Here is a 16,862-nt window from a genome sequence, read left to right as displayed (position 1 = left end):
TTGTCTTGCAAGGCAAGGAAGGAGTAAAGTATGAGAAAGGCTCAGTCAAAAGCCAGGAGCGACCTATCAACTGCAGTCACAACCGAAGTGCTTCCAGCAAGAGAAACGGACTGTCGCTTGCTCTAACGGACCCGTGGCCTTAAAACTCTGAAAGGACTTTACATGAGCATCTGAGAATGGAATAAAACCCAGCATGTTTACACTTAATAGCCGTGACTAATGTTTGAAATTGTTATCCTGCTAGAACCAGAGTTGTGTGAGGTCACAGAAATGAGGTTCATGCCTATTGCAGACGCTGTTGAAAGTTCCTCCCACATCCATTCCATCCTCCTTCCTTACTGAGAGAGTCTTTGCTTAGGTTCCTGACACTCCTCCCACGTGACTCAATGGATAAATCCAAATCGGTGAGGTCAGTCGTAGTGGTCTGGTTCTCTTCATTAGTGGTAGGATTAGGGCAAGCATGTGACCCAGCTGGTCACTGAGGTGTGAGGGACTTAAGGACCTCTGGGAAAGGACTTATCACTATTAATAAGGTGAAGCCTGAAAAGAAGTGGCCTTTCTTCTTCTTTTGAATTTTGTCTTGTCTGGATGTGACAGCTGGAACTCCAGCAGCCATCTTGTGACCATGAGAGAAGTCCGCTTAAGGATAAATCTGAACCCTGGTGGCAGAGTGGGAAGATGGAAAGACCCCTATCCTTGAGGATATATTTGGGTCACTGAATTAAACTGAACTCAACAATGTTGAACACTACCTCCCTCTGGAGTTCTGGTATATGAAATAATAAATCGACCTTTTATGCCAATTTGAGTTGAGGGCTTTCAGTTACGAACATCCAAAGGTATCCTAACTGGTACAGTGGTCATTCCTGAAGGTCTACAAAATAGTCTCTTTTCCATCTAGAGTCACGTGGAATCATCCATTCATCATCCATTAATTAGTTTAATGGGTCTGATCCCAGGGCAAAGAGTAGCAGAGCCATGGTTAGAACTATCATATGATCCAGCAATCCCACTTCTGGGTACCCAAAGGAAATGCAATCAGTATCTTGAAGAGATATCTGCATTCTCACGTTCATTTCAGCAGTATTCACATGGTCCTTCTGCTTTGGGAATGGCGATAGTTTATCATGGTGGGTTTCCCTTGAAGAGCTATCTCATACTCTCTGATTAAAGCAGCCTGTGGTTGAGGAAATGAATTATGTAAATCCCACATTTTACTTAGATTACTCCCTACACAGCTGAGCTAGGTTAAGATGCTCTGTGGTGATCAAATATCCCCAATAGGGATGGAACGGTGGGCATTGTGGGGCTAGAAATGGTACTGCACTGCTTGAAATGTCTGCTGAGTGTGTTACTGAACCTCTGATCATAAGCAAAGACCGCTAAATTACCCAGAGCAATCCACCCTGTGATGCTTAAAATAAATTAAAAGACTGTGTTTAAAAGAGCAAATTTGAAGGCAATTATTATTGCTTTCTTCCCTTTTGGATTCTTCCTCTTATTATCCCACTTCGCTGCAAGGATTCCTAAATATTGTCACCTTTTAAAAGCAATCTTCTCTCCTTGCTGTATGCACACGCCTAGGCTGTGTGCTGCAGAGAGCAGCCACCAGGCTCTTCCTTTCCCAGAATCCCAGGCTGGGTGTTAACTCTTCTCTAGAATAGGAATGGTCAGAAATCAAAGAGGAAATTCTTTTTTGAGCACAGGGGCAGGGGACATCTGTAACCTGTGGCTGACCATATCTTTTAAACACCCTCTCTTCTTTTTGATAGGGTCTGTAGACTGAAAAAAAAAAAAAGTGCAATGTGAAAGTTGTGAGTTAAGTTTTATTTGAGGCAAAATGAGGACTCTATCCTGGAAGACAGCCTCTCAGATGCTCTGAGGAACTGCTCCGAAGAGGTAAGCGGGGGTGCCGGTATATATGTGATTTGGGTGAAGAAGGATAAGGACAATCAAGAAACATTTTGGCAGAAGGTAGCTGCTAGTCACAAGAAGGTTACTGCTGGTCACGAGGAGCAGGTGTTTCCATTAATGATTTTAGTGCTTTTATAGATGTGAGGAAATGCAAGAGCTGGGCTCATAAAAATCTTTTCCTGAAAATATCTAACTATCTAAAAGCCTGTTCTTCCAGTTTTTCCCAGAGCACAGAGTGCCTCATTCCTGAACTCCTTTCAGGGTGTGTTGAAGGTCAGCGACTACAGTGGCTAGTGACCTCATCCTTGTAGAAGCAGATGGCAAGTGCCAATTTTTAGTTGTCTGGTCCCACAGTTTTCGTCTCGTGTTCCCAAAGTAGAACCCTAAAAACTACATTTCCCAGCTTCCCTCACTGCTAGATACAGGCTAGCTTCCACCAATCAGACGCAGACATTCAAAACTCTGATTTGGAAGTAAGCCAAGGGCGGAAGAGAGTTTGAGGGGCATAATGCTAGGGGCACAGGTAGTGGCAGAGGCAATGGAAGAGAGTGCTAACTGCAGCAGTTCTGCAGAATGCTGTAGGGGTAGCAGAGCACGTGGCAGCCATCTCGTCAACCTATCGGAGACCTGGCTTTTTTGGAGTTTTCCTTTTCTGCTTAAACAACTCAAGGTGGATGCTATTATCTGCAGCTGAAAATTCCCTGACCCAATAAGCCCACACAGATAGGTGACGGGACTACACTTGCAAACAAGTGTTCAGGAAAGCTCTCCGTGTAGGGAAAGCTCTCTCTCTCTCTCTTTTTTTTTTTTTTTTTGCGGTACGCGGGCCTCTCACTGTTGTGGCCTCTCCCCCGTTGCGGAGCACAGGCTCCGGACGCGCAGGCTCAGCGGCCATGGCTCACGGGCCCAGCTGCTCCGCGGCATATGGGATCTTCCCGGACCGAGGCACGAACCCGTGTCACCTGCATCAGCAGGCGGACTCTCAACCACTGCGCCACCAGGGAAGCCCGGAAAGCTGTATCTCTTAAGTAAAGGTATTCTAATAGTTTTTCTTTCTTTTTTGGGGGGGAGGGGGGCGGATATAGTTGATTTACAATGTTGTTTGGTTTCAGGTGATTCAGCTATACGTATACATATATCTATTCTTTTTCAGGTTCTTTCCCCATATAGGTTATTGCGGAGTATTGCTATACAGTAGGTCCTTGTTGATTATCTATTTTATATAGAGTAGTATGTATATATTAATCTCAAACTCCTAATTTATCCCTCCCCCTCACCTTTCCCCTTTGGTAACCATAAGTTTGTTTTCTATACCTGTGAGTCTGTTTCTGTTTTGTAAATAAGTTCATTTGTATCTTTTTTTTTTTCGGCCATGCCACGCAGCTTGCGGGATCTTAGTTCTTTGACCAGGGATCGAACGCGGGCCCCCCACAGTGGAAGCGCAAGGTCCTAACCACTGGACCACCAGGGAATTCCCCATTTGTATCATTTTTTAAAGATTTCACATATAAGTGATATATGATATTTATCTTTCTTTTTCTGACTTACTTCACTTAGTATGATAATCCCCAGGTCCATCCATGTCGCTGCTTATGGCTTTATTTCATTCTCTTTTATGGCTGAGTAATATTCCAATGTATATATGTACCACATCTTCTTTATCCATTCAAGGACAGATAAATGGATAAAGGGATTCTAGTCTTGACCAGGGCTTGGTACTTAGGCGCCTGCAAGGGTCAAGGGATTCAAGTGAGCAGTTCTTGTATCTTGGTCAGGGCACATGAGGGAAAAATGATTGCAATTGAAACATAGGATCACATCTACTCTCATGAAACAACCAAACAAGTGACTGTCTAGATGGGGTTATTCCAGAAGCATTGTCTTCCTCTCCCTACCTGAAATGCCACCCTTGGAGGAATGTCCCCTGGGTCTAGAAGGTTGTTTTCATCTTTATGAGTGTCCTACTGGAGGGTGAATCCTGGTGATAGGGCTTCCCCCTCATCATCAGCTGCATGGCGGGCTTTAGTGCACTCAGCTCAGGATCGAGTTCTTGGGAAAGAGGCTCAGGGCGTCCCAAGAAGAGGAAGGTGACAGGACACTGAAAACACACCTCACATGTTTTCCCTGGTCTGGCTCTGGATAAGTTGGGAATCAACGTGATTTTAAAAGAAATTAGAACGCATCACATCTTATGTGGTTCTTTGATAATCAGAACAAAGGCAAGATAAATCTCTTCACCATTTCATATGTGATTTCCCCAAATGAAGGAAATCCAAACATATGGCAAAGAAGCTTTAATCTGTTAATGTGTGAATGTCATGATAAAAATGGAACTGGGGAGTGTTGTGAACCGCCAGGCCATGTTCTCTGAGAATGGAAGGGAATCTCTGGAACCGATCTTTTCCCTTTGCTGCGGAGCTGACTAAATCTGGCTCTGGGGACTACTTCTCTCTGGCTGGCAATGGAATTTTGAAGAAACAGTGCTACTTGCTAGGCTTAAATATACTGAAAGAGGGGCTCAAGATGAGGTAATAGAAAAACTGTCAAATGCTACAGAAAATCTGGTGACTTTAGGTGTTTGAATCCCAGTTCCATCTACTGTGTGACCTTGGGCAAGTCAGCTGACCTAACTCTGTTTCCTTAGCTATTAAGTGAGGCGGATCATTTTCAGCTTATGAAACTATTTGGAGGAGAATATCAGTACCATCAGCAAAATACCTAATCATGGTAAGGGCTGAAGAGATGGGAATTATTATATGATGAAGGCCAGCCTCTATGTTCAACCTAGCCCATCCGACTGGGTAACGATAAAGCAAGTCTGAGCTTCTAGTAAGTGGCATCTATAAAGGCTCTAAGTCACTACAAGGAATCAGTAAGTGGCTTTCAGAGAGCAAAGCTAAAAATTCAGCCTGCTTTCATCAATGAGCACACAAGTTCACTGTCAACCTGTTTGTTAATCTCAGTATTAATCACTGTCCTCTCATTTGGAATTGAAATAAGAAAACTACCTGCCTTTTGGACAATATGTTTAAGCTTTTATTGTGAATGGGAGCAAGGACTGGAATCTAATAGACAAATAGCCCAGATGTAAAGAACATTAATTGGAACACTCTTTATGGACAATTATTCACAGCACACAAGTTCAAACCAGAAGATGCTGCTTGAAAATCATGACTTTAGTCAAAGTTGAAAGATACAAGAATAGTTAAGTGTTTTGCATAAAGGAAACTTGATGACCCAGTAGAACTGATGCCCATAGAACGCAGTCTCTTGAGGGTTTTGTTTTGCTTCTTTGAGGGAGGCCACCGTTGTCAGTATCAGTTCAGCTGGGGGTTCCTTCCTTCACGCTGAGAACCTGGAGAGTCCACCAACTTAAAAAATATTAGAAAGAGTTAAGCGAACGTAGTTAGTGATGCCAAAGTCTAATGCTAAAAGGAAATCCATCCCAATAAACCATGAGTATCACTTGGGAGACTGGTAGAAAGGTAGATTCCTAGGTCTACCCCAGACCTACAGAACTGGAAGCTCTGGGGATGGGACCCAGCCATCTGTGCTCTCACAAGTCCTCCAGATGACTCTGAGCACGTTAATGCTTGAGAACAACAGCTGTCCCCCAGAGAAGTTAACTTCCTTCTTTTGGGGAGCCACTATATTTTCGGGTCTTTTTGTTATATTAGCTTAACTTGTGTTCTGATATGACTACATATGTGTGTGTGTGTGCGTGTGTGTATATATATATATATATATGTGTGTGTGTGTGTGTGTGTGTGTTTTTAAAAGAAAACCTTATATTTTTAAATTTCTTTTATTGAAGCATAGTTGATTTACAATGTTGTGTTAATCTCTGCTGTATAGCAAAGTGATTCAATTATACATGTACATACATTCTTTTTCATATTCTTTTCCTCTATAGTTTATCACAGGTTATTGAATATAGTTCCCTGTGCTGTACAGTAGGACCTATTCTATGTATAATAGTTTGCATCTGCTAATCCCAAACTCCCAATTCATCCCTCCCCCACCCCCTCCCCATCTTGGCAACCACAAGTCTGCTCTCTATGTCTGTGAGTCTGTTTCTGTTTCGTAAGTTCATTTACACAGGTGTAGTTTGACCAAAGTTGGAAATTACATGTATTATCCCCAGGAATTTGTTACTAAAGTAGCAGCCGGGTAGGGAGACTGCTAAGGAATGTGGGATCTTAATTGTTACTTTGCTTCTTTGGCAATGCCTCATTCCCCAAATCAAAGCTAGTTTATGAACTACACAATTCAATATTATAAACCCGTGACTGTAAACGGTAGTCGTGTGGGCAACTTGGGAGGAGGAGGCAATCGGGGTTTCTGCCAGTTCTAAATGCATTGTGGTTGGCTTGTTGTGGCTTCTGTTCAAATTAACTAAGACTGAAGGAAGAATGAGTAGCTCTACTTTTTTTTTTTTTGCGGTACGCGGGCCTCTCACTGTTGTGGCCTCTCCCGTTGCGGAGCACAGGCTCGGGACGCGCAGGCTCGGCGGCCATGGCTCACGGGCCCAGCCGCTCCGCGGCATGTGGGATCCTCCCGGACCGGGGCACGAACCCGGGTCCCCTGCATCGGCAGGCGGACTCTCAACCACTGCGCCACCAGGGAAGCCCCATGACTCTTTCTGAATTATGGTTTTCTCAGGGTATATGCCCAGCAGTGGAACTGCTGGGTCATATGGTAGTTCTATTTTTAGTTTTTTCAGGAACCTCCATACTGTTCTCCATAGTGGCTGTATCAAGTTACATTCCCACCGACAGTGCAAGAGGGTTCCCTTTTCTCCACACCCTCTCCAGCATTTATTGTGTGTAGATTGAAGCTGGCCATTGTGACTGGGAGGCACTGTTTCTGAGGTGGGAGCCAGCAGAGTAAAGCTGGCCCCCGCCTTCATAGAAGCAGGGTAATCAGAAGCTTTTTAGTTACTCTTGACCATATGTTGCTTTCCTTATATTTGGAGCTTCCGTTGGAGCATTTCACATATTAATAAATAGAACCTTTCTATTCTCTGTACTGATCTGATGGGACAGTGGGATCTCTCCCTTAAAAGTGAGAGCACATTTGTACATTTACTTCCTTTCCGTAACACCCCCAGCAATGCATTCCCCAGTTCCCATTCCTCATGCTCGCCAAATAAGAGAAAAAATCCTCGGCTTCAAAAAACGATGAACTGGGTCCCAACTACAAAAGGAACCCAAAGGCTAACCTCAACCTTCATTGAAACTCAGGACAGTCCACAGCCGCATCCAGGATTATGGATCAGGGCCTGGAGCTGAGCTGAGCACTGCTTCATGTTATAGAAACCACAGGGTAAAAGTTCCATTAGCTTTTGTGAGAAGGGTAAAGTTAAAAGATTTAGGTTCACCTTGAAAATGGTTGGCCATAACTGTTGCTAAAAACTTCCTGTTTGTTGTGATATAGTAGTTTAGATTCAGTGTGCACTTACATGAATCTTTTCTGAATGAAGTAAATATCTTTGTCATCAAAATGTAGGAAGATGCTCAGTTTCTAACTACAGCTCTGGGAGATTTGGCCACAGGACTTGATGTTTTGTTACTAAAACGGGAGAGGGGAGTATATGTGGATAGTTTTTTAAGTTTAAGAAAAGTCCTCAGCCTCTGAAAATCCCTGCTGCTAGTTCTTTTTTTTTTTTTTTTTGCAGTACGCGGGCCTCTCACTGTTGTGGCCTCTCCCGTTGCGGAGCACAGGCTCCGGACGCGCAGGCTCAGCGGCCATGGCTCACGGGCCCAGCCGCTCCGCGGCATGTGGGATCTTCCCAGACCGGGGCACGAACCCGTGTCCCCTGCATCGGCAGGCGGATTCTCAACTGCTGCGCCACCAGGGGAGCCCCATTTCAGTGTTTGGCCAAGAATAGGCCGGGCCAGCCGGGGCCCAAGAAGTCAATCACAAGTTCTGAGAGCCTTTAGAACCACGTGATCTATTCACAGACAAGGGTGTGGACAAGAGAATTAGTCATTCAGGGCTCTGTACAAAGTTGATACTTATTTCTGTATTGCTTGATTGAATCCTGATTTTCTCTCTGAATAAAGGCTACCAGAGACTTTCTCTCTAGGTGCTTAATGCAACAAAGAACTTTTTTTTGCTCTGCATTTAGCACAGAGAATCCACAGTAGACCGAAGAGTGGTGACACATAAAGCCTCCCTCTGGAGAAACCATCCGAGGCTGGGCCACGCCAGCCCTGAGCCTCTGTTAAGGGGTCATCAATCAGAGTTACCCACCATGAAAGAGGGACATGGTGAACTCTCCAAGGTCTGTGAGTGAAACACAGTATTATTTATTGGCAGAAACATCGAGAGGGAAAGCTGCACTGTATCCTGCATCCTTCATATTTAAGATCAATGAGAACCATTCCCAGAAGATGCCTCACATGGCAGTGGACTGGCCAAGGCAGACAGCACGGGCTTTTCCCTTGAAAAGCTGCATGACTGGTCTCAGTTTCCTCACCTCTAAAATGGAGAGAATAATAGAATCTTCCTGAATCTTTCTCCTAAGACTGCTGTGAGCATTATCCGAGGAAATGGATGAAGGTAAGGTGTTTCACCCAGTACTTGGATTATAAAAAAATACTCACTAAAACTAGCAGTTGTTATTATTAGGGGTATTGTAATGATTATTTTTGCCTTTTATCATAAATTTCATGGAAACTTCTTAAAAGTTAATGAGAATCACATCATTTTCAGTTGCCTTGCTTTCTTCCTATAAATTTTATTCTCTTCTATCTCATTTACTGTCTTTGTATCTAAACAATGCCAATTTGTTATAATTCTTTTCCCCTATCCTCTATAAAATCATATACTAAACAGATCAGTTGACCTGAGATATTTTCACCAAGTTTTGAAATATTAGGATGAGACCCGAACTAGGTAATCTTGGAACAAATATGAAGGAGTACTATTTTGCATCAAAAGTAGCAAACAGGAATGCTCTCTTCCAAAAGCTTCTGTGAATAGGCCCTTCCACTAGTGTTCATCAAAAATAAACATATCTGGCTTCCTTGGTGGCGCAGTGGTTGAGAATCTGCCTGCCAATGCAGGGCACACGGGTCCGAGCCCTGGTCTGGGAAAATCCCACATGCCGCGGAGCAACTAAGCCCGTGCACCACAGCTACTGAGCCTGCGCTCCGCAACAAGAGAGGCCGCAACAGTGAGAGGCCCGCGCACCGCGATGAAGAGTGGCCCCCCTTCACCGCAACTAGAGAAAGCCCTCGCACAGAAACGAAGACCCAACACAGCCAAAAATAAATAAATGAATAAATAAATTTTAAAAAACCATATCTATAGATCCACAGGGATCAACTCAAATAATCTATGGCCTCACTATCAAAATATTTTGGAAGGGTCTGGTAGGCTAAAAAATCCTATCAATGCACAAGTGCTAACAAAACTCCTAAATTGGAGTTTGATGTGTTAAGAGGAAAAATAATTTATGATGTTGAAAAGAAAAGCTAGCATGAGGATTGGCCACTCATTTTCTGAGTGTGTACTGACGTCAGCCCGATGTAGTTGCTGTGAAGTCTTACCTCCGAACAGTTTTATTCTTCCCTGCTCAAACCTCCCCTCCTTCCAACTCTCCCCAAACACCTCCTACCTCCCCGACCCCTCCTCACCCCACTCCCACTTCCCCAGTTTGTTCATTATACCTTTGAGCCTCGATCCCACGTCTTTAAAGTTGCTGCTGCCCTCTGAATCCCAGGTGGACTGGCGAATGCCCAGGGCTCCCGTTGAGGTGGCTGATGGCTTCTGGTCCCCTTTGCTTCTAGGAGGCTCAGCAAATTCCTTGTAGCTTCCTGCCACCGAATGTACTCCCTCAGCTGCTCCTTCAGGCTCCCTCCCTCATAAACATACAGGGACTCTCCTGTGCTCTTTTTTCCCATTAAATGTCCTGTTCAAAAACAAAAACAATATATAGCCAATATTTTATAATAACTGTAAATGGAGTATAACCTTTAAAAATTATGAATCACCATGTTGTACACCTGTAACTTATATAATTTTGTATGTCAATTATACTTCAATTTAAAAAAAATTCAGTGCCACATTCATAAAGAAATAAAACAAGGCATATACTCTGGTTCAAAAAAACCCCAACAAAAACAGAATGCCACAAATTTAACCCAGGGGAATGAATGAACAAGAAATTAAAAAGGGCACCAATTGTGTTTGTGCTGCTTTCTCCTAAATGTGGGATAAATAGCATTTTATTGATATTATTAGGAGATAGTTCATAAATGACTGACAGATTTTGATCCGTGCTCAAAACGCCTAATGAATGGACAGAATTCAGAACTGCAACTCAGAAGCCCTGGGTCTGGTCCCAGCCCCTCTGCTAACTAGCCAGGTGACCTCTCTCAAGTCATTTAGCATCCCGAACCTTCAATTTTATCAACAATAAAATGAACATGTTGGACCAGATGACATCGAAAGAACCTTCCATATCTAAAATTCTATCACCATTTCTGTGTGCACCGAATTCTATTCCCAGCTGAATGATGGCGTTCGAACATCTACCCCAGTCAATCTTGAATTGTTCCTGAAAAGAAAAGTCTCCGTGCTTTTCTTTGTGTGATTAAAAAGGTGTTGCTCAGACTTCCCTGGTGGCGCAGTGGTTAAGAATCCGCCTGCCAATGCAGGGAACACGGGTTCGAGCCCTGGTCCAGGAAGATCCCACATGCCACGGAGCAACTAAGCCTGTGCACCACAACTGCTCTAGAGCCCACGAGCCACAACTACTGAGCCCACATGCCACAACTACTGAAGCCTGAGCGCCTAGAGCCTGTGCTCCACAGCAAGAGAAGCCACCGCAGTGAGAAGCCCGAGCATCACAACGAAGAGTAGCCCCCGCTCGCGGCAGCCAGAGAAAGCCCGTGCGCAGCAACAAAGACCCAACGCAGCCAAAAATAAATAAATAAAATTAATTAAAATAAATAAATTAAAAGGTGTTGCTTTCCTCTTACCTGTAATACAAACGTAGCAAAGGAATTTTTCATTTAAACTTTCTTAGAATTTTAGCTGAGACTGAACCTAGAAATTGCACCTAGAAATTGTACCTAGAAATTACAGTTTGTAATGAAACACAGGTTGAAGACAAGTTTTGGCCAACGCTTTTCAGCCATATAAATGCAGAATTTTCTCTTGGAGGTCTAAAATGGTCACCAAAGTTTATCATTAGCTCCAGAGATGAGCTTTTGCCATATAAACAAATAAAAGTTGCTGTGCAGGAGGCCAAACCACTAAAAACATGGAAATTCATGTATGCAAATGGGGATAGCCTTAGGGTCAGAAGGGCATGGTATTGAAGGTCTGTATTCTTTACATTTTAGCCCGTTGCTTGAATATACTCACATTATCTTTTTTTTTTTTTTTTTTTTTTTTTTTTTTTTGTGGTACGCGGGCCTCTCACTGTTGTGGCCTCTCCTGTTGCGGAGCACAGGCTCCGGACGCGCAGGCTCAGCAGCCATGGCTCACGGGCCCAGCCGCTCCACGGCATGTGGGATCTTCCCGGACCGGGGCACGAACCCATGTCCCCTGCATCGGCAGGCGGACTCTCAACCACTGCGCCACCAGGGAAGCCCATACTCACATTATCTTATTTACTTTCTTCAGTTGATTTTCTTCATTTCTCTGTAATTGGGTTTTATAGCACTTTCAAATTTCTAACACTAGTAGAACTATGGTGCTTTTGATTTAAAGCTCATAAGGAAAGAGCTCTCTGTGGCTCCAGTGTTGACTGGCATTAGATGTAAGGCAAGCATCATGAAAATAGTACGTGGCAGACCTCAGTCACTGCAAATGGAAGGAGGCCCCTTCCCAGCTGTTCTGTCCACCAAGAGAGAAGCCCTCACAGTAACTCTATTGCTTGTGTGTGTATTTACAGTTCACAGGATGTTTAAATGCAGATTATTTCATTTGATCCACACTGTAATAACTTTGATGAAAATGAGACTGGCCAAAAGTCACATACATGCAAGTAAAGATTCTGGGATTAAAATCAGCTCACAGTCCAGACTCTACGATATTATACTGCTTTGAAGTGTCTTTGAACTTCCTAAGGATATAAGGCAGTTAGAAATCATTCTGGGGTCTGGAAATAAGGTCTGCCAAAGCTTTCTAATATTATCAAAAGGAATGGAGATCATATATCACTAGATCATGACTCAGTTATGCAACTCAGAAAAATTAATTCTGTGTGTACTGGGGAGCCTGAAAATGAGGTTTTCCTGCATTGCAGTGTGAGCTTTGCCAAGTCACTTAGGACCTGACGCTGCACACAATTTTAAGACTCTATTAAGGACACTGTCCCAACTGAAGCATTGGAATCTTGAAAAACTGGCTCCTCACTTATCTGCTTGGTGAACTTGGTACCCAGATATCTACTAAATAACTTTGCATTTAGCCATCACAATGATTATGTTCCACAACCTCCCAGGAAGTAGCAAATCATTTGGCTTAGAAATATGGAGGAAATCAAATCATGATAATGGGAAAGTGGGATTAGAATCTGATGCTCCCAGTAATAACCTCAGTTGCTCTTGTCCTCGGTCATTGTCTATCATCTGGTTAGGATGCTGGAAATGAGAAAGGCGTTATTGGCAATGAAGCAGAGGGATGATGGAGATGTTTTTACAAATAACTTCATTTTTGTCATGCTTGAAGAATTCTGTGACTTTTCTACAATGGAAGGCTAAAATGGGCCTCCATTCTGTGGGTGATTTAACATAGATCTTTGGGACCTTGTACTGAATTTCAGTATTTGCATATTTGGTGGATGGGTGTTCAGACTCCCTCCCCTAGACCACAGATGTTTTTCTTTTTTCTAAGGAAAGTGCGCCATCTAGAACGTCCCAGGGAAGCACACGTTCCCTGGGTCCTAATGCTAATGTCAACCAAATAATCGTCTCCATGGCAACGTGGACACTATGCCCACTTCCATCTCTTCTCCCATCATCATTTGTTATGTATCCATATAATAATAATGGAGATCAAAAGATAGGCACTTGAAAAAATAAAACCTTGCCAGGCGTAGGGGGGAAGCTTTTGTCCTCTTTAATCACTTAAAAATACCACTAAAATGGCAGGTTTGCAACAGAAAAGAATTTTCTTGAGCTCCATACTTGAAGATTATCCTAACTTCAGAAAACATCCATTAAGACAGAAAGTGTTGAGTATTAAGAGCTAGTTTTTCTGGAGTGATACTTCAGCTGTATTTCACAGTAGCTCGGGTAGCACAATCATGTAACACCATTCTGCAGCTAAACACTGGTGCTCAGCATTCAACCCTCCACGGCACGCTCCACATCAGAGTTAGAACCACGACCAGAAACATTTCTTGGGTGCACAGGGGATAGTTACCAGTGTTAGTGTTGACCTATATTTTCATGGCACACAAAACATTTCCATGAACATCGAGACAGATAAGAATTGGTTACGTTTTCAGTCTGTTAACTTGTTTTTCCATGGCCACATCACGTTTCTCTCGGCTGGAAGAAGCAATTCACTTAACAAACCTGCAAGTTTGTGCTAACAGCTTCTTCACAGACAGCAATATGTAGCTTTCGTTTGCATTAATTAAAACTAACCTTAATTAAAACTAACCTCCATGTCTTCAGTGACTGAGGAGGACAGGAATTTACTTAGGGCAGAAACCTCAATTTAAAATCTAACATGGCATTCATGCTTATGAATGCTCGCATTCCAACAGAGGGCATGTCCACCCAAAGCAAACTTGTGCCACTGCAATGTCATCTTAAATCTAAATGCAATTTTCGATGTCACCTCCCTCTTTCCCTTGTTCTTCATCAACTCTGCACAGTCAAGGGAGAAAAAGGAAAAAGAGTGTGTTCGAGAACAAATAAGAGAATAAGACAATTTAGGGGTGTCACTGGTCAGTACACTTTGGGGCTGGGAATGCCCAAGTACCACCATGAAGGGTGATGAAATGGCCGACACCTGAAAGACCTGGGGACTGATGTGCTCTGGAATCACGTTGGCTTGCATCAGAAATACCATGATTATAGCTTCCCAGCTAACTCTCTTGTCCTGCGTTTAGCCTGCAAGGGTTACATTAACAATAAGTCTTTTTAGGGCTTCCCTTGTGGCGCAGTGGTTGAGAGTCCGCCTGCCGATGCAGGGGACACGGGTTCGTGCCCCGGTCCCAGAGGATCCCCCGTGCCGCGGAGCGGCTGGGCCCGTGAGCCATGGCCGCTGAGCCTGCGCGTCCGGAGCCTGTGCTCCGCAAGGGGAGAGGCCACAACAGTGAGAGGCCCGCGTACCACAAAAAAAAAAAAAAATAAAAAATAAATATATATATATATATATATATATATATATATATACACATATATATATATATTTAGTACAAAAACATGGATGAGCAAAAGAGGCTGGAAGTCTGGAAGTTTCATTCCACCTTCCCAGCCCACTGGCTGCTGGCCGCACTGGACAATGGCCACTTGATCTAAACTCCCAGGAGCCCTTTTTAAGCATCGATTCCATTCTAGGTTTGACTTCTTTAACATCTTCTAAGTATCCTTCTCTCTGGAAGTGCAAGGGTTTTCACCCATCCCAACCCTTCCTCTCTATACCAGGCTCCTGGGTTCCGGGTGTCCCTCAAAGATGACAAATACTTTCATTCCTGGGGTTGCCAAGACTTGGCAAATGATTCTTTCAGTAATAATGAAAACTACTCTATCGCAACCCAGAGCGCTCCATTTCTCTGAGGGAAACCTACACAGTGCACAGGAGCTGAGGACGCGCAGTTCTAGCTTCACCCCATCTTCTAAATTCATCCTAGTCTTCACCCCGAGAGCCTGTAAATCCTCTGAGAGTTGAATTAGCAAGTATCTTTCCAACACACCCTCCCCTACTTCTAAGTAGATGACTAAGGAAATCGTGAAACGCGCACACACACACACACACACACACACACACACACACACACACACACACACACACACACACACACACACACACACACACACACACACACACACACACACACACCCCGCCTTAAATCTCTCTAGGGACCGACCGGCTTCCCGGGAAAGGCTAGGGCTGCTGTAGATGGCTGTGTGGGGAGCTGTCTGAGGAAGTCGAACGCTTGGCAACATTTGCTAGAGGCTCTGCTCGGCGCGGCCGAGAGCCCCGGGGTGACGCTGGAGCAGCGAGAAGCAGCGGGGCCGCTACCTGCCTCCCAGCTGCGGGGAAGCAAGCGGGTGCGCGCTCCGCGGCCCGAGACCCGGTCCAAGCCGCTGCGGTTCCGGGGGGCCGGGACGAGAGAACCTCCAAGCCCGTGCCTGGAAAGCAGGACTTGTAGGCAGGGGAAAGAGGGAAGGAGCTAGGGGAGAGCGTGAGGTTTCGGGTCAAGAGAGGCGGAGAAAAGCGAGGACTTCGGGGACAGAGACCCGGGATCAGCGTGGAAACCACGTGTGATTCCCGGAGCACCGAGCCTGCCGGATGGAAGGAGGGAGGGTTGGGCAAAAGGGCAGGGAAAAGAAAATCGCTGCAAGGCAAAGAAGGACTGAGGAAATTCAGGCGAGCCCCAAATAGAGGTGGGATTCAGGCGCTGATTGCCAAACAGATTTGAAACCCAGGGTGGGCGCTGCGCCCTGTGTCCCACACCTGTGGCTTTGTCGGGGGTAAAGGCGCAGCCGCCAGGCTGGACCAGGGCTCCGAGACGCGCTCGGGGACCCAGCTCCCCAAAATTGTTCAGGGAGAGAACCGTGCCAGACAGGGTTGTGATTAGACGGATAAAAGGAGGTGCTGGGAGATGCGGAGGGAGGGTGATCTCCGCGTACGGCTGGGATTTTGGAGAGCTGCGCGCTGGCTCGGGTGTCCTGCGGGGGAGGGAAGAGAGCGGGAAAGGAGCGAGGGACCAGCCGGAGGCTGCCGAGGGACCGACGGCTTCCCGGGATACTGAAGGGCAGGGTGGAGTTTTGGGAGAACGGGGTTGGCGTCTGAGTGGAAAGGTCGGAGCAAAACCCAGCCCCCAACGCAGAGCCGCAGAAAAGCTGAGAGATGGGGAGACTGGCCCCCTCGGCTGGCTGGTCCCGCCAGGACTAGAGCGCGCCGGACACTCACCCACCGCCCAGTGGTTGCCGCGCGGGTACATCTTGGCCAGCAGGGTCCCTCCGCCCGCCGACACCGGGGCGGCCGGTCCCCGGGGCGCCTGGCAGAGGACCAGAGCCAGCAGGACGAGCGGGAAGTCGCGGCCGCGCATGGTCCCGGCGGGAAGCCCTCGGAGCGCCGCGGCGAGACTGGGCGGAGAGTGCGCTTCCACTGCAGAGGAGAGACCGGAGGACCGGGACCTCAGAGGAGCGCCGCCGCCGCCGCCAGCGCCGCTGCTGCAGCCTCCACGACGCCCCGACTTTATATGCAAGCCCGGGCGGGGGCGCAGGGGGATCCTCCACCGCCGACCCCAGCGCTCTGACGTCTCCCTGGAGCGAGCCGGAGCGCTGGGACAACGGTCTCCGAAAATCATCCATCTTCCTGCCGAGCGATGAACAGGCTGAGCGTACATTGTCCCCTCTCTCTCTCCCTCGTAGCCCCGTCCGCCTTCCCCAGCCTGGGTTAGTTCTTCCTATCCTCGACGCCTTCACTCCAGCACAATTTAGGGAACTCCTCCCTCCCCAGCCTCACCGGGGCGCCTCCCGCGTTAGCTGCCTTCGGATCCTTCGAGGAGGAGCAGTGACCCCGCGGCCTGACCCCAGGGGCGAGGGGCGCAGCTGGGGTGGGGGAGATAGAGAGGGATGTGCGCCAAGGATGGATGTTTTTAGGCTAGGCTTTGCTAGAGGGGACCGGAGCCCGGAATGCAAAGCACCTCTGATTCTCAGACTTTCCCCCTTTGTGGACCACCTCCCTCCTCGCGGTCCCTGCCCATGAACCTTGCGACCTTTGCTCCCTCCCACAGAGCGCCG

General features: G+C 46.1%; 1 protein-coding gene across 1 annotated transcript; it reads right to left on the bottom strand.

The window, feature by feature from the left end:
* Positions 1-4,933: 4,933 nt before the first annotated feature.
* Positions 4,934-16,290, bottom strand: GRP (gastrin releasing peptide). Its single transcript, XM_060029553.1, is given in 4 exon segments — positions 4,934-5,285; positions 9,591-9,662; positions 9,665-9,832; positions 16,027-16,290. Coding segments are annotated over 4 exon segments (408 nt in total). The 5' UTR covers positions 16,166-16,290; the 3' UTR covers positions 4,934-5,256.
* Between the last annotated feature and the right edge of the window lie 572 nt (positions 16,291-16,862).

Source organism: Delphinus delphis, chromosome 13 (assembly GCF_949987515.2).
Source record: "Delphinus delphis chromosome 13, mDelDel1.2, whole genome shotgun sequence".
NCBI lineage: Eukaryota > Metazoa > Chordata > Mammalia > Artiodactyla > Delphinidae > Delphinus > Delphinus delphis.
This window is presented reverse-complemented; position numbering and strand designations above follow the sequence as displayed.